Source organism: Marmota flaviventris, chromosome 8 (assembly GCF_047511675.1).
Source record: "Marmota flaviventris isolate mMarFla1 chromosome 8, mMarFla1.hap1, whole genome shotgun sequence".
In the NCBI taxonomy this organism is placed as follows: domain Eukaryota; kingdom Metazoa; phylum Chordata; class Mammalia; order Rodentia; family Sciuridae; genus Marmota; species Marmota flaviventris.
Genome location: NC_092505.1, coordinates 131,217,326 through 131,236,378, shown reverse-complemented (window position 1 = coordinate 131,236,378; position 19,053 = coordinate 131,217,326). Strand labels below are relative to the sequence as shown.

The window sequence follows — 19,053 nt, the reverse complement described above, 5'->3', positions numbered from 1 at the left end:
ATTGTTATATTACTTTCTATTCCATTGTACAGATAAGGACACTCATGTGATCTATATATGTGTGTGTGTGTGTGTGTGTGTGTATGTGTGTGTGTATGCACACGCTATACACACACACATATATATCACTATACACACACATATATCTTTATTTAATCTTTACAAAAATCTATTATTATTATTTAATTTTACAGATGAGGACAGGATTCAAACCAATGGCCATCTGCACACACAAAAAAACTGACTTAACTATGTTTGCCTGTTGCTTGGTGATGGCACCTTCTGCATTTACAGATGAGGAAATGTACCCAATTGCCAACTTTGGAAATATGTTAAATTATATCTTTACTGGGAAGAGTTATTTTAAAATAATTTTGATGGCATAATTTTAGTATCTAAAATTTTAAAATAATCTGTTTATAAACTCCTACAGAGGCGATGGAACACAGAACAGCTCCATTAAAAGCAAAGTGCCAGATGCAGGTGGCTGGGGAGTAATGGCTCTGCAGACATGCAGCACTTTTTCTCAGTATGCTGGTATCTTTTGGCAGCATACTTAGATGTCTAAGATTTTTCTATTGTTTCAGAGCATGGAATGGTCCACAAGACTTGTTCTTGTCATCTAAGAGCCACCTGGAAAAGTTCAGGCCCCCAAAAGACATTTATTCTGTCTTTGAGGAAAAGGATAAAATCTATTTTAAACAATGTGCATTCAGGAGAAAAGGGGAAGAGGATCTCATATAGCAAATAGGAAGATTTTAAATGTCTGTATTTCTCTTTGGCATAAAATCAATGCTATACCGTCAGATACACACACTTGTCCCTGCCTCCTTGCCAGCCCAGCCTGAGAGCTTGACCAGTGACCTCATCAGACAGAAGGGAGGGTGGACCTTTGTTGGCAGTGTTAAATGAAGGGGTATGTAAAGTACTGCCAAATCCTCTGAAGATAAGCATGCATAAACACAACAGAATTATCTTTCTCATTTCTGAGAACATGTGTGTACTTTGTGTGTGCATGTGTGTATGTGTGTGTGTGTGTGTGTGTAAGTTATACCACTGACTTTGCATTTTTTTTCCTCAAGGAAAGTGCAGAATCTATTATCTTGGGAAGTATTTTTTAGATATCTAAGATTTTTTTCTATTTGTTTTCTCTTAATTAAATTTGTGGTATATGTAGGGTAGGTAAGGCACTGTGAAAACTAATTTTCTCAAAACCCTTGTAAGGTTGTAGTTTATTATTAGGGTGTTTTAGATAGTAAAACTGATGCATGAGGAAGACTTAGGCTCACAGAGTTGATACTGAGCAGAGATAGGACACAGGCTCCAAAGGTTTTGTTCACAACTATTGCTCTACAATGCTTAGAGAAGAAGAGGAATCAAATTTTATTTAATTTAAATAATTGCTTACTTTTAGAAGAAAACAGTCTCTAGTGGCTTCAGTCAGAAGAATATCAATTGACTGAAAATCGCATTCTTTAAATCAGGCCTGTGGGTCCTTAGTGAGCCGTTTAACATGTGCTCTGATGTTTCTGCTCTATCCTCATACCCAATGGCTCATTCTTCTGAAAGACAGAGCTGGGTTCAAACCTTACCATTTCTTGGCCAACTCATTTACACTCTCCAAACCTCACCTTTCTCATTTGTAAAATGAGAATGATGGTTATTTTACCCTCCCAGTTCCATAAGGAAGATTCAACAAAAGAATATGTGTATGGGGGCTGGGGTTGTGGACAGAGGTAGAGCGCCCGCCTACCATGCATGAGGCACTGGGTTCAATCCTCAGCACCACATAAAATAAAGATATTGTTATAACTAAAAAAAAAAAAGACTTAACAACTGTGCACTTAAAAAAAAAAAAAGAATATGTGTATGGAATTGAGCACAAGACCTGAATAAAACTGAATTAAGTACTCAGAAAGCAGAAATGCAGAGAGAAAGCCTTGACAACCACATGAGAAATCATCATGTAAAATGTTAACTTGAAAAATATCAGCTGTAGTTTATGTGGACGGAACCTTATACATTGCACATGTGGTTTGCCTCAGGAGAAAATGTGGCTAATTTTGGCTCCCGGACAAATTGCAAGACAGACCCATGGATAACTCACACATGGGTTCAGATTTCCCACAAAGTCTGTAAAGGGAGCATAGCTGCCTCACAGCACACTCAATCCCAATCCAAATGACTCAGGTCCTTTAAATTTTCCCTCACTATCTAAATTTCCTTTCCATGCCCAGTTCTCCATAAAGTTAAAAGGAGTGTACTTGGCATTGTGGCTTAAATCCTTGGCCAATGTTAGGCTGATCTCTGGGGGGTGCTTCCCTGGAAATCCAGCCAGATCCTTCATTCCTTCCAAGTCTTGTCCATAATACAGAGAGCCAGCTCTTCCTCCTCTGCCATTCCAAGGAAATTCTTCCACAGAACTGAAGGCGGAAATTTGGCTCAGTTGACATTTCTAGAGAATACAAAGCACTGCTGTGAGGTCTGAGTGTATTATATTCACGCTTCTGCCAGGTTTTCTTGAAGGAAAACACTTCTGAAGTTCCCATCCTTTTAAGTAAAATGAATTTAGATTCAAAATAGAATAATCACACCTTACAAAATTTCTGAGTTTTCAAGGCACAAGCATCTACATTTAGCTTCACTGATTCTCATACTGGTTCTATAATGTAAGGAGGAAACATATTTTTAGAGATCTTTGTAGATGAAATATACCTCTTGAAAATTGTTTTGTTGGGTACTTTAAATGAAATTTTGCTCATTTATAAAAAGAAAACTGAAAAAAAATAGTCATTTTTCTGATGTGGGCATGTATGAAAAAATATTTCACAGCCATAGTAAGTCAATCCTTCTTCTTATATCAGAACATATATGAAGGGGCAGGGGATATAGCTTAGTTGGTAGAGTGCTTGCCTTGCATGCATAAGACCTGGGTTCAATCCCCAGCAACATCACCCCCACTAACATGCACAAAACTTATGTAAAATTCTTCCCCCTATTTTTTACAAAGCATGTTGGTTGACCTTCTTAAAGAAACTGAAGTACCACAGAGAAAAAACAGACATCTTGGTGGCAGAGCAGATGATGGTTAGTCAAGTCCAAAAGGCAGAAATGTTCGTTTAATTGATCTTTGTGATTCCTAACACACTATGACTGAGAATTCTAGAGATGTTTTTGGTGGTGATGCACATTATATAGTGTACACAGCAAAGAAGAACGTAAGCCATGTACTGTTGTCTTTACTTTTTATTTTGTATTTAGTAGTTTAATCAGCGACCTACATCTGCATCAGAAATTCTAGAAAGAGTTTAAAACTGTGTTTTCTGGAGAGGATTGGGAGGCCCATAAATTTTAAAACATGCTTGTAAAATGCAAAATCCTGTTCAATTCTATAAATACATTAATGAAGGAAGAATCTGGTGCATAAAGACCAGTTCTTAGTCCTTTGGGAGAAGGAGGAAAACATGGAGCATCTCAAACAAGATGGTTAATTTTCACTTACTAGAACTGCCCAAGATGAAATTAAAACAAAACAAAACAAACAAACAAACAAAAACTAGACTTGCCTCTCAATTGAAATAACCAACTGGGAAAAAATATAGATGAGACAACAGTTTCTAAGACACTGGCAATTGAGAAATGAAAACCAGTGGTTCTGAGAGATGGGAAACAAATGAGGTGAATGCTACCACTGCTCCAATTTACTGCCTTGAGAGAATTTCCAGGTCATGGTGCAGAAATGGGGAGTGCAGGTGGAGCCCACTGCATTCCCAGAGCTGAGGAGGCATAGCTGGGAATCCAGTGAGATTAAGGGGCTAAATTGCACACAGAGTCTCTGGAGATCTGCAGGTGTTCTCCCTGGATTGTTCAGCTGAACTCTGATAGCATGAGCACGTGAGGAAATCACTTGAGCCTGGGGAAAGACCCACTTGCAAGGCATATAGTGCCAATCACTCACACAGGGCCAGCAACAGTGCCTTCCCCATCTGCAAGCCTGGAAAAGCCCATAATCCATAGAGTATTGAAAGAAAACCTCAGAAAGGCTTTGCCTCAAGATTTATTTATGTCTTGCCCTAAATTAAACACTGCCCCAAACTTGCTTAACAAATCACAACAGCAAGACCCCAAAGGATCACACTGTCTCTATGCAGCTTAACTTTCTCTGAAAAAGGCAGATGAATGCTTATGAGAATCCAAATGTGTCCCACACCCAAGGAACATTGCAACATCTGGCACAGAAAGGTGCACAGACATGGCCCATAAAGCATAATGTAATCCCCCAAGCCAAATGAGAACTGACATAAATGTTAACATTAACAGGAAAATAATATTAAGACAGTTATTATGCATATTCCATGTTACAAAGTCAAGTATAAACATGGAAGATACAAAAAAAAAAAGAATTATATAGAATTTGTAAAGATGAAAACTGTGAAGTCTAGGATGAACAGTACCTGGGGTGGGAGATAAATGACAGGTTAGATTTGGCAAAAGAAAAAGAGGAAATTCAAAAATGTAGCAATAGAAATGATCCAAAATGAAACACAGGGGAAAAAAGATTGAAAAATACAATGAAGATCTGTGAGTTTCAATATTCTTTCCAATAATTGATAGAAAAGGCAGAGAAAAAAATCAGCAGAATGTAGTAGATTTGAACAACACTGTCAGCTAATGTGACCTATTTAACATTATAGAACACTCTGTCCAATAGCAGAATACACATTTTTTTTTCAAGTGCACATTATACATTTGTCAAAACAGACCATGTTGTGGGCCATAAAATAAAGCTCAAGATTTTAAAAGATTCAAGTCATTCTATTGTATATTCTCTGCTCAAAATAGCACTAAATTAAAAATCAACAACAGAAGGATCTTTGAAAAAGATCCTCCAAGTATTTGGAAACTAAATAAGGTACTTTTAAACAATCCATGGTCAAAGAAGAAATCAAAAGGGAATTAGAAAGAATTTTTAAGTGAATGAAAATCAAATTAATATACAGAATTTGTGAGATTCCACTAAAGCAGGACTTATAAGGAAGTTTAAAACATTTAGACCTGTACTGATAAAGAAAAATGGTTTCAAATCAATGACCTCAATTTCTATTTTAAAAACCCAGAAAAGGAAAAAGAAGATAAGCCCAAGGTAAGCAGAAGAAAACAATAAAATTTAAGTAGAACTCAATGAAACAGGATAAATCCAACAGAGAAAAATATCAATAAACCCAAAAGTAATTTCTTTGAGATCAATAAAATTGATAAACCTGTAATCAAATTCACCAGGTGGGGGAAAAGACATAAACACCAAATATCAGGAATGATAGAAGAAGTATAGTCAGATATTAAAAAGATATTAAGGGAATACTATGAATAATTTTTGCATATAAACTAAACAGCTTATGTGAAATGCCTTTCTTGTGATGCAAAAATTACCAAAGCTCACTGGAGAAGAAATAATCTAAATAGCATAAACATATTACCATTCAACATGTGTTGAATGGTAATAGCTCTGTTTGCACTTTGTGAAGATGGATTTGGAGAATTTGTGTGGGAACAAGTACTGTGATCAATTAGTGATGTTTGTCATGGGTGTGGAAATGAAGCATGGCAATTCTCCGGGTCATGTATTTGCCATCCATAGCTAGGAATTTCAAGCTTATCCTTCTACTAAGAAGAGTGACTTGAGTTAATTGTGTTGCAGGACTCAAAAACCATGGCAGAAAAGAAGAACTAGGTCTTACCTCTGCACCTGGAGATGCCTCTCTTCAAGAATATTACATGGATGTGGCGTTCCTCATAGATACTTCCCAAAGAGTAGGAAATAACGAGTTTAAGGAACTGAAAGCTTTTATAGCCTCAGTGCTTGATTACTTTCATATCGCCCCAGATCCACTGACCTCCACCTTAGGAGACAGAGTGGCTGTCCTGAGCTACTCTCCCCCTGGCTATCTGCCCAACACTGAAGAATGCCCTGTCTACCTGGAATTCGATCTGCTGACTTACAACAGTAGAGACCAAATGAAACACCATCTCCAAGACTCTTTCCACCAGCTCAATGGAGACGTTTTTATTGGCCATGCCCTGCAGTGGACAATTGACAATGTCTTTGTAGGAACCCCCAATCTGAGGAAAAACAAAGTTATCTTTATAATATCTGCTGGGGAAACCAACCCTTTAGACAAGGAAGTCTTAAGGAGTGTATCTCTGAGAGCCAAGTGTCAAGGCTACTCTATATTTGTATTTTCCTTTGGTCCTGGGCACAATGACAAGGAATTAGAAGAATTAGCCAGCCGCCCCCTGGATCATCACCTAGTTCAGCTTGGCCGGATCCATGAGCCAGATTTGGACTATATCATCAAGTTCATCAAGCCATTTGTCCACTTAATCAGACGTAAGTCACTCAAGTTTTTTCTCTTCTATTGCTTTCCCCTCCCTCATTATTTTATGGGTGCATTATAGTTTTATATAATGGTGGGATTTGTGGCTACATATTCATTTTCTTCTATTCCTTTTGTGATTTAATGTCTCTGTGTACCATCCATCAGCAGACTTAGTTAAACAGTCCTTATTTAAGTTTGAGGGATGTAAGTGAATAGGAGCAGTGAAAAATCTCAGAGAAAAATCCTAGGTCTTGTTGGCCTTGAACATGGTGGCTGCACTTTCAAAGTTTTAGCCAGGAAATCCTCAAAAGGGGGAAAACTTTCCTTTAACCTTAATCTGAGAGTGTTTACTACGTGCCAGGCTCTTTGAACAGATTATGTCATTTAATCTTCAGTGTGGCCCTTAAAGGGAAATAATCATAATCCCTTTTGATAAGGAAAAATGTTGAGGTTCAGAGACATTAACTGCATTGCTTAAAAGTTTAAAATTAATAATTGGAAAATTCTAGATGTGCCCCCACGCATTCCTGACCCCAGATTTATGCTTTGACCATCAAACTATACTTCAATTACTAAATCCTTAACAAGGTTTACTGCTATAATAAATAATATCCAATTGCCACCACCCTCCACCTGATCGAAGGGCTTATTTTTTATTCTGTCACTATAAGTGATCTTTAGCTCTGACTTGAATTCTTGTGAGCCATAGGCACAAATGTCTTCTAGAACCTTGTCCCAGAAAGCTAGCTCAAGCACAGCCACACAAGGGTTTTTCCTGGTGTCTTTAAACCATGGGGCTCTGAGAGTCTGTTCTGCTTCTGTCTTTGTTTTAACTTTCTAGTAACACACTCAGTATCTTAACGTATCAAACAAGTGCTGGGAATCAGGAATGGGGTAGAGACCACAGTGAAAGATTGTCTCTAGCTTCTGGAAGTCTGCTAGGGTTTTGTAGGAATGCAAGCTTTCTGATACTCACGAGTCCCAGGACATACAGGGTCCTCAGGAATCCTGGGATTTAGGAGTTACATTTAGTAGCAGGCAAAAAAAAAATGGTGTTTTCCCCCCAACCCCAATATAAAAAAAATTTAAAAGGTAGACAATTTCAATAGTAAATGAGTCTTCTAGAAAGATCCTCTATTTCCAGAAAGAAAAAAAAAATGGTAGGAGGAATCAAGAGATGCCCTTGAATTATATCACAAGCCTGTGACATATGGAACATAGGATTTTTTTTTTTTTTACCCATTTACTTCTGTATCTTGTTGACTTGGCCAAGAACAAAGTATTTTAATGTCAGCCAAGAACAAAGTATTTTAATGTCAGAGTGTGCCTAGTTTGCTTAGTTCCTTGTAAAGTTAATTTTTTTTTGAAAACACTGCCAGTCACAAGGAAAGATGAACTGACCTTGGGTGACAGTCATAATGTGGAAGGGGAAAGTTTAACTAGCTCACTGTCTCTCTCCAGGTGCTATCAACAAATATCCCACCAAAGATCTGAGAGCTAAATGTGTGAACATCACCTATCCCAGTCCAAGGGACACTGGCATGGAAGACACTGTATTGTGAGTTGAGAAATCCCAAGTTTGGGGAATACTGTAACTGGAAACAGTCCTTAAGAAAATAATTGGAAGCAAATGCATTTTTAGTTTTCAAGAAACAAGTTTTGGGGCATGTGAATGTGCTTTAAATGCTATGGTTTGTGATAAAAACACGGGTCTGCAGTTAGTAGCAGGTAGAAATGACCTATATTAGAAAGAACTGTGTTTCTGTTTCTATTCCTTTTGCCAACAAACAAACAAACCTCTTCTTTGGACCTTATTAACAATTAAATAAAAAACTTTAATGTTGGGTAGTGCCAAAGCAGAAAACTTATGATATGAAAAGTTGGAGCAGGAAAAAAAACATGAAAAATAAAACAAAACATTTGCCATTTAGAAAAGAAAATGCACATGAAGACAGGCAGGAAGGATTCTTTCAAATTTTGACTTTGTAAAGTCTAACCCTAATTACTCAATAAAAATTCAGTGATGAACCCAGTTTTGGCTTGAAGTTCTGAGATGGTGAGACAAATAGATGTCTAATTTCCCTTCAGAATATTAGAAAATTGCCCCTAAATCCAATTCCTTCCACAAATTACATTTGAACTATTCCAGTCACATACATAAAATGGATTCCTCGTATATTATCTGGATGTATTTACATTTAATCTTGCAAGGGACTTGACTAACCAATTTTTCATCTCTTTTTCTCTATCACTTCAGACTCATTCCCGAGGTCTATGAAATAGAGACAAAAAACAATGAGCTGTTTGGTGAATTTGGTTCCCAGGAGCAGCATTTCTTAGTGTTAGGGAACAATCACAGCAATGATTCTGGGACCACGAGTGATGTGATCCAGAAGTTGTACATGCTCTTTTCACCTGGGGAATTGATGGTGAACGACAAAGAAGAGGCACATTCAGAAGAAATTACAGCTTCAGTAAATGACAAACAGCAAGGAGAAAAAGGTAATCTTGGGACAATTGTTGAAGACCCTGCCGTACTTTAGTTATTTGGATTTTTCCCCCTGGTGGAAGATGAGCGGTGAGACTGTATTCAAGCAGGTGGAGATGACAGAATAAAAGAGGGGCTTATCACCTAGGGCTGCAAGGGGCGGGGGTCCCCAAAATAAGGAAGCAATAAAACTCCAGAAAATAAAAAAGGGAGTTAGTTGTGTTCAAAGCAACCAGAACTGCAAGAGTAGAAAGGCTTGATGCAGAGTTAGGGAACTCAGAAATGAGAGGCAACACAAAAAAGGACAACAGGTCTTGAATGAGCAGGAGGAGCCCTGTCCCCTGGGGCAGAATGGGGGTGAGGAGCCAACACTTGAGGTCTTCCTCTTTCCAGTTCAGCTAGGGATTTCTTGGTTTGAGATGTTGGTTCCTTGCTGAGCCCTAGTTCTGATGGGGCTTTGAGAAGAAAAGGCTTCTGTGGTTCTGAGATCCATGCAGAAACCAAGAATAGCTTCTTGGGCTGGGTGGGGGAAGGAGTCATGTCCCTGAAGCTTAAAAGAAAACAGGGCATGGAAAATGGGAAGCTACAATGGGCTCTAAAGAAGTCATCCACTGTCCTTGCTGAGTACCAGAATCATGTGGGAAATTATTTTAAAATAAACACTCCTGGGTCTGCATTAATAATCTTGGGTACAATTGTTGAAGACCCTGCAGGACTTTAGTTATTTGGATTTTCTCCTGGTGGAAGATGAACAGTGAGACTGTATTCAAGAAGGTGGAGATGACAGAATAAAAGAGGGGCTTATCACCTAGGGCTGCAGGTGATATAAGAAATATATGCATATTTCATATTGCATATATGAAAATATGCATATCCAATGACCCAGCAGTTTTTCTTCATTGTGTAAACTCAGCAACAACAACAAAAATGTGTGTGTGTGTGTGTGTGTGTGTATTCACCAAAAGTCACACACTAGAATGTATACAGAAGCACTATTTGTAGTGGCTCTTAAGTGGGAACACAATTATCCAACAGCATACTTGAGAAATAAATGTTGGTACATTTATACAATAAAATACTATATAGTATGTATGTATAGTTAAAAAAAGTTTAGATAAAGTTACGAAATATTTATACTTAAAAATTATGTATACATAGTTTGAGATATGGGCATAATAATAGATATATAGCAAGATATGTAACAAAATTAACAAAATGATGAAAAACAAAGGAAACAAAGACAGGGAAGTATGAAAACTATAGATAAAAAAGGAGAAAGATGTAATAAAATGAAAATTAAATGTGGTGTTTGTCAGCCTTTTGTCACTTGTGGCTGAAATATCTGAGAGTCACTTAAAGGAGGAAAGATTCATTTTGGCTTCTGGTTTCAGAGGTCTCAGCCCCTGGTCAGCCAAGTCCGCTGCTTTGGGTCTGAAGTGAGAAGGAGAGGAGCATGTGGCCGAAGAAAGGTGCTCAGCTCACGGCAGCCGAGAGAAAGACAGCAGGAAGGGACAAGGGATAGATAGAGTCCTAAAGGCCACCCCCCGCCCCAGTGACCTACTTCCTCCAGCCATGCCTATAGTTACACCCGGTTGTTCACTCAAATTATTAATTCACCAAATGGATTAGTCCACTGATGAGGTTAGAACCCTCACGATCCAATGTTTTACCTCTGAACATTGCTGCATTACCAAACACATGGCTTTTGGGGGGAAACTGCCAGACCCTAAACCATAACAAATGTATATATACAATGAAATGTCTGGTTCTGGGTGGAATGAGTCCTTTTTAGCCCAAACATGGAGTGAGTACATAGTCTCTCTCTTTCCTACTGATGATAACTAAAAAATTTTGAGGGAAATACAAAAGGCAACTACCTGAGGACTCTGAACAAAAGAGTAAAAGCAAGTGTACTATGAAGAGGCATGGTTTTACCATTTTCTCTGTTCTTTTGTGACTGTATGCGGAGGGCAGCCCCAAGTACCAGGGCTGTGTGGCAACAGTGGGGCAGGTGGCTAAAACGAATAGTTACCCAGCTTTGTGCCAAGAGAAACTAGGAGAGGAGCCCCTATGTGTTAAAGATAGTAGAAGAAACCTCATTTCCCCCCTTTTTCTCTCATGGTTTTGCTCAGAAGGCAGGCAGGTGGGAGCTAATTGGAAAGCTAGTTGACTAAGTTAAAGAGGAATTCTGTCTTCCTGGCCAGAGCAACTGGGAAGAGGGACCTTGTGGCCAACACTTATGAGTAATCTGACAGAGGAGAGAGTGGGAGCAGGGGTCCTCGCTTTATAACTACGTCCTGTGTGGGTCCCAGGTTCTCCCGAAAGCTTGTGTGGACGGGAGAGCTTTGAAATGAAAATTGAGATTGGAACCATTACCCACAGAAGGCAGTGCACAGTACTGACTGACATTCTGAATCCCTGATGGGGTTGATTTCCTGCTAAACCCAGCAAATAGTATTAAATTCCCACAGAGACCATAATAGGGCTTGGAAATTACACAGCATAATTTTCAAAATGGTCAAGATGCAATCCAAAATTATGCAATTTACAAAGAACCAGGAGTGTGAATAATTCCTGAAGGAAAGGATAATCAACAAAATGCCAGCCTCAAGTTGACTCGGGTGTTGCAATTACAGACATTAAAAGAGCTGTTATAACTATGCTCCATGAGGTAAAGAAAAACACCTGGAAGTGAATAGAAACGAGATATTTGAGCAGAGAAATTGAGACTGCACAAAACAACCAAAAGGAGACTGTAGTACTATAAAACATAACAGCTGAAATTTTAGAAATTCTCTGGGCGGGCTCAATAGCAGAGCGAAGATGACAGAGAAAAGAGTCAAGTGAACTTGAAGAGAGGTTAACTATACAAACTGAAGAGAGGAAAGAGACGGAGAAAAATGAAAAGAGCCTTGGAGACTTGAAGAACAGTATCAAAATATCAAACTTTCACTTCACTGAATTCTTGGAGGATAATAGAAAGAGATTCATGCAGAGAAAAAAAATTTGAAGACATAATGATCCAAAATATTTCAAATTGGTAAAAGACATAAATTTACATGTTTTAAAATCTCAGTGAGAACCTGACTGAGGCACATCATAATCTGAGACAAATTATAAAGAAAAATCTTGAAGCAGCTGGAGAAAAACTATATGTTCATAATTGTAACATGAGGGAAAAACTGTTCAAATAACCATAGGTTTCTCATCAGAAACCTCACAGGCCCTGGAACAACTTTTGTTTTCTTTGAAGTGCTAAAGGAGTAGAGCTATCAATCAACAGAGAATTCTGTATCCAGTGAAAATATCCCTCTGGAATAAGGAGTGAGACAGTGTCCACATTCTGAAATTCAAGACATTCTCAGATGAAGGAAAATGCACAGAATTTGTTGCCCATAGACCTGTTTGAAGGGAGAAATAGGGTGTGACAATCTGGGAATTGGACTGAGGTCAAACAGCTGCTGAGTGGGCGGGTGGAGATGTGCTTGGCAGGCAGAGCACAAAAAGAGGCACAAAGGAGAAGTTAAGAGAATGTATTAGACAGCTTTGTGTCGCTGTAACCAAAAGGCCTGACAAGAGCAATTAGAGGAGTTTATTTGGCACGTAGTTTCAGAGTCTCCATCCATAGACAGCTGACTTCATAGCTGTGGGCCTGAGGTGAAGCAAAACATCATGGTGGAAGAGTGTGACACCAGGGGGGAAGAGAGAGAGAGAGAGAGAGGAGAGAGAGAGAGAGAGAGAGAGAGAGAGAGAGAGAGAGAGAGAGAGAGAGAGAGAGAGAGAGACTGCTCAGGTGCGTGTGTGCACATGCGCTCCACCACCAGGGACAAAATATAAACACCAAAGCTATACCCGCAGTGACCTACCTCCTCTAGCCACACCCTACCTGCTTATAGTTACCACCCAGTTAATCCATATGAGTGGATTAACACACTGATGAGGGTATACTTCCCATAACCAAATCATTTCACCTCTGAACAGTCCTGCATTGTCTCACACATGAGCTTCTGGGGACACCTCACATCTAAACCATAACAGTGACTGACGGGAAAGGAGGCTGACTGAGAACAAGAAAGTAGTTCCAGGCATAGCTTGCCCATGTACAGGGCGGTACTATTCATAAGATAATTTTGTACATATGATTTCATTGGATTCTCTCCAAAACCCTGTATGGGAGACAGGAGTTATTATTTCTATCTTGCAAGTGGAGAAACGGAGGCTCAAAGAGGCTTAGTGCCTTGCTGGGGCATGACACCAGCTCCATCACTTCTGATGCAGTATGCTTTCCCAGTGTCTGGAGGAAGGCATTGTGGGTAGATCAGAGACAGAAGGGGTGGGCAGAAGAGGGGAGGTCTTATTCTGCTCAGGCTGCCATAACACATGCCATACGCTGAGTGGCTTAAACAAGACTAACCTATTTTCTCCTGATTTGGGGGACTGGAAGTCCAAAATTAAAGTGCTAGCCTATATGGCTTTTTGTTATCTGTACTAGGGATTGAATCCAGGGGAACTTGATCACTGAGCCACATCTCTAATCCTTTTTATCTCTTATCTTGAGACAGGGCCCTGCTAAATTGCTGAGGCTGGCTTTGAACTTGTGATCCTCCTGCCTCAGCCTCCCAAGTCCCTGGGATCACAGGCGTGCACCATTGCTGCTCAGCTGCCTACACGGCTCTTGATGAGGGCTCTCTTTCTGGCTTACAGACAGCCACCTCCTTACTGTCCTCGCGTAGTAGAGGAGAACCCAGGTGTCCATTCCTCTTCTAATAAGGTCACCAGTTCTATAAGATCTGGGCTCCACTCTTCTGGATTTAACCTTAATTACCTCCTTAAAGGCTCTATCTTCAATATTGTCGAATGGCCTGTTAGGGCTTCAAAATATGAATGAGGCAGGACATGATTCAGTCCACGTCAGAGAGATAATTTACAATGTAATCACAGAAAAGGGTCCAATAAATCCAGTGGTTCCCAGATTTGTTACTTTTAACATCAATTGGTTATTTTTGGTGGGGTGGGGGTACTAAGGTTTGAACTCAGGGGCACTTGACCGCTGAGCTACATCCCCAGCCCTATTTTGTATTTTATTTAGAGACTGGGTCTCATTGAATTGCTTAGCATCTCACTTTTGCTGAGGCTGACTTTGAACTCATGATCGTCCTGTCTCAGCCTCCCAAACAACTGGGATTACAGATGTGCACCACTATGCCTGGCTACCTGGTTATTTTTTGAAAAGTTTAAAGTCCAGCCCATGCCCCACATCAATTAAATTACATTTTCTGGGGGAAGAGACATAGGCATTAGCAATCATTAGAAGCTTTCCAGGTGATTTCAATGTACAATCAAGTTTGGTACAAAACTGCTATAAATTCTGATTGAATTAGTCCAATTGGATATCTCAAGGAGGTTGTTGCTGAAAATGATAAAGTTGGTAAAATCAAAAGGATTGTCATTAAGCGAGCATGGTCAATACCATTCTTACTATCATTGTAAATAATTTCTTTCCTCCAAAAGTTTTTTAGATTTTTCTATTGTAATTGTGTACCATACATATATAAATAGATGGTGTCTTCAATCCTTTTCCTCAGAGCTATGTGGCTAATAGCTTGGTTTGGTGACATTTGGCTAGGCCAGCTATGTGAAGCCAATGGCTCTTTGAAAAATATCAATTTGGGTTTTAAAATTTTTTCTTGGACTCATTGAAGCTTAGAATTTGAAAACTGGAGTGACTTTAGAAATCACTGACTTCTTACAGATAAAGAATGGAAGCCACAGATACCTAAAGTGTCTTACTTAAGGATGTCCATAGTGCCTAATCAATGCTCTTTGTCATAATGATTCATACTCTATAGTTATGCTTATACAATGTAATTTCATCAAGTTAGCCCATGGCAAGGAAAACGTATCTCTCAGTTACAGAAAGTTGGAGATGATGCATAGAAAGCTCAAAATACACATGGTGCCTACTATAGATAATAATCTAGTACTATCCCTGTATGAGTTATCAAAGTCTGATAATATATTGACAACCAAAGATAAAAATTTATTGTGCAAAATTATCAAGCTTCGTATGACTTTGCTCATATTTTGTTTTCCCAAAGAAGAGTGGTCTTTTCTTTTTACCTACCCTTTTTGCTGATGTTTTCATTTTATGCATTTGCATAATGGACAGATTTTCTGCGTGCATTTGCAAGACTTTATTGTATATTGTTAAAGCATAACTATGTCTCTTTTCCCCTTCTGCCAATCCAGGGCTTGTTTCTTAGTCTTTATTTTCCAATCATCAAGTGCAGTGTTTCTCCAGTGTGATCGTTAGACTAGCAACATCAGCATCATCTTGGAACTCACTAGAAATGCAGATTCTGGACTCCTACTCCAGACCTACTGAATCAGAAACTCTGGAGATGGGACCCTCCAGGTGACTCTGATGCCGATTAGAGTTTGAGAACCACTGACCTTGTGCTATAGATACTGAACCCAAATCAGCCTTTTTAAATTGGAGTCCTTTCACTGGATATTAATAGGTATTGGGGTCGGAATCATGTTTCTGACATCACTGATAAGTATGTGTCCTTTTTGCAGGACTTTTCATTGCTTTTAATGGGTTGATAGTTATGGTGATTCTGAGAGAGCAGCTATAGTTAAACCAATTTAACTTCAGGATCTTTATTAGGGGGCATCACATGGGCCTAGTGTTTGCAGCAACCACTTTGGGAAACAATTGATAGAATGAATCCTGGGGCCAGATATAGATTTGAATCCTTTTTCCACAATTACTGATTATGGGATCTTGGGTATATCACTTTGACTCTCTGAGCCTTTGTTTTCTCATCCCTCATGGGGATAATAATAGACCTTATGCCATAGACTAATGAAAGCAGTAAATGGATGTAAAGTGTTTCAAACAGCACTCGGCCTAGAGTAAAAGCTTCATAAAAATTAGTTATTATTTCAAATGATGACGACAATGATAATAGTGATGATGGTAAATGACATTAGAGCTGATGGCCATGGTGAAGAAAACAGACTTGGAATGAGGAGAACCAGGTGCTTATTTTGGTCTGTCACTTACTAGCTTTGTGGTCTCTAAAAGTCACCTGATTGCTCTAGTCCTCAGCTTCCTACTCCATATTGAGGAGTATGGGTGAGGGTAGTGTTTTTCATACCAGAGTATCTATACCAGCACCCACTGGGGGACGTACAAAGATTTTCCAGTGCATGGATTTCTAAAAGCAAGACTTAAAGGGTGCTCTGCCTGAGAGTAAACATTTGTGTCTGGGGAATCATGGAGGACCTTATGTCCTTTTATAGATGCTTCCAACTCCACACACAAATGGTACATCTCCACACATGGTACATCTCCTGGAACTGATTGTGGTGCTTTGGCTTAGATATAACCACCCTCCTCCATCCAGGGAAACATTGGAGATGGGGTGGGAGTTGTCACAGCAAGCGTAAAAATAATAGTGAAAACCTATCCATCTAATTCATAAAACATGTCCAATAAAAATGTTTACTTTCTGCCTTGATCAAATTACCAAAATTTTAATATTTGTGCTATTGTAATAAATCATAATCATAAATCCAGCTAGATTAACTCTTTAACACATAGAAGCTTATAGTCATAGGAAAATTTTTGAAACACACACATATATTTACATGTATATGTGTATATTTTTTCCTTGCAGAGAATTATGATCATGTAAACAGTAAGATTTTCAAGCATATGCATACTTTACAGTTAGAATGAAATTCGATGGAGGAAGTTAAACGGAAATATAAGTTTAAGGAGAGAAACGAGCACTATAATATATCTGCCTTTTAAACTTGGCATGTTTGCATATATTTTAATGGATAATGGTGATATCAAATCACTGTGAATTTAGATTTCATTGAATCAGTTAAAAGAGAAATGTGGAAGTTTTATTTTTATGTCAGTTTTTACAATACATCACAAAGTTACACATTTTCAGCTGCTTAAACTTGTTATGAAAAATAATCAGATGTTAACTTTAAAATGTGCAAGGCCAAGAAGTACATTTTTCCTCCTTTGTGATGGGTACGTAAGTAAAAATGGCTGGAACCTCTCTAAGATTCTTAGGCCAGCTTCCCCTGAAGCCCACCCTGAGCTGAGACTCTGTGTGCATGTGATCTGTTGAGGAGGAGATGGCAGGAGAGCCAGTGAGGGGATTGCAAGAAGCAAGACAGGGCAGGAGCAGAAGCCCAACAAGGGTGTCATCTCAGCAAAGTCCCATAGAGGGCGGCTGAAGCCTGGTCCTTCGAGGGAACTCAGGTGTCTGCAGTAGGCTGCAGTGATGTCCTGATGAGGCAAGGAAATTGGGTTTTCTTACTCCCTCCCAGATGACTAATTGGTGAAAAGCTGCCATAGGGAGGGACACAAATTCCAGGAGGGTTGTAAACCCCAGGCACTCAAGGCATGTGTAGTTAGATCAGCTCTGGGAGCTCAACAGCAGTCTTCTGAAGGGTAGCTGGTGCTGGTGCTAGAAGTGGTAGTGGCTGGGAGAGGAGGAAAGAGAGGGGCGGAAGTTGATGGGGAAGAGATGCTGTCCCATAATGAATGCTATGAAAAGGTCGAAGGGATTCCGAGCTGAACCCTGACATTGTCTACATCGCACATTCCTTCAAAAGCCTCTCTGATGATGCCAGATGCTAAATTTGCTGGGTAGGAAATTTCCAATCATGAACGTACCACAGTCTCCCCATGGAGTGTACCTCCAGTTCTGTTTTTATATATTGCTCGTTTATGTCTATTATCACATCAGACTTTTATTTTAACTATTGAAAATGGCAAAACTACTTGTGTTTGTTTCATATATGGCTTATATAGGAGGAGTGGGCTCTACAGGGAACATTTTAAATAAATACAGTAACATTAAGAGCAGTGTATATTTTTCTGTTTTTCAGATGGCGAGGACACAAAATGATTATAGCAGACAAGAAGCCCTTTGGGCATGCGTAATCCCCTGTGGTTCTAACCAGAGAATATGAATAATCCATGAGAAGTGGTGTCAGGAATTTTCCTGAAAATGACTATATAAAAATGACTGCTAAATTTTGTTCTTTTTTTTTTAAATTTTGTTCTTGTTTTAAGAGTTTTCTGAATAAAGACATCAGTGACCAGACCTGAGAAACTAGGATTGATGTCATTTCTCCTGAGAATTGGGAAAACTGAACCCAAAAGAGTTAACTGAATCTTTTCTTTGACATCAGCTCTATTCATTAGTTTTGATCCATTTTGATGTTGTAGCTGTCTAAAGAAGATTTTTGCAATACTTTTTATCATATCTAAATCTCAAATTGAATTCTGAAGTAAAAAGAATTTAGAATGTCCTAGGAACATCTTTCACCCATCTAAGAAATGGAATCCCATGCCCCTGTCTCATGTTCCCATATGGCCCCAAATTGCTTCTAACACTGTTTGCCTGTAAAATCCATCTTCACACTGCTACCAGCGTGGACAATGCTTTCTCTTTTACTAGGACATTTTAAAAAGGAATGGAATTCATGAGAAATAAAAATTGAGAAGAGGATAATCCCATGAATTGCTATTTTGTGTTGTGATCAGTTTTTTTTATTAGTTTGTTTGTTTTAGCAGGTTTTGTTTGGTGTGTAATGGATTTTTGATGAAAAAGAAAAAGTTGGAAATGCAGGAACACTAAATATGACCAGAGCTGGTCTTAAAATTTACAATGTAGAAGGAGACAATTTTTCAAATAAAACCAAGTCTGACCCACAAACTTGTTTTGTTCATTTTGTTTTATTCAACTATGGACCCATTAGTATTAAATCAGACCCATCAGAGTGCAAACACAGAAATATATTTGGAAATATGCATACAATATAAAATAAACCCATAGTTAATTAGTCTTAAAAAAATCATTCCATTTGGCCAAGGCAACAAGTAATAACCAAGCCAGTGAGCATATATTATATAAAAAACAAGATCACTGTGTTTTCCACATGATTTTTCTTAATTTGTTTACATAATTTAAAAATAACCCAATCAATTAATTCTAGATTGTCACACTTTTTAAAAGTATCATTTATTGCTGTATGGAAAGTTCTACTCATTTAATAGTTTTATTTTCCCCCAAGTACCCTGATATGTGTGTATGTGTGTGTAAATAGGTATCAATGTATGCATGATGAATACCTCAGATCCCTAAATCA

The 19,053-nt window shown here is 38.7% G+C and overlaps 1 protein-coding gene across 1 annotated transcript in view; it reads left to right on the top strand.

Annotated features, from left to right (window-relative positions):
• Col6a5 (collagen type VI alpha 5 chain) overlaps window positions 1-17,807 on the top strand; it is a 99,303-nt gene extending 81,496 nt beyond the window's left edge. The window contains exons 37-40 of the mRNA XM_027933997.2: window positions 5,699-6,388; window positions 7,839-7,935; window positions 8,635-8,879; window positions 17,788-17,807. Coding sequence (XP_027789798.2) covers window positions 5,699-6,388; window positions 7,839-7,935; window positions 8,635-8,879; window positions 17,788-17,807 — 1,052 coding nt within the window. The remainder of the gene's footprint in view (window positions 1-5,698; window positions 6,389-7,838; window positions 7,936-8,634; window positions 8,880-17,787) is intronic.
• Window positions 17,808-19,053: the final 1,246 nt, after the last annotated feature.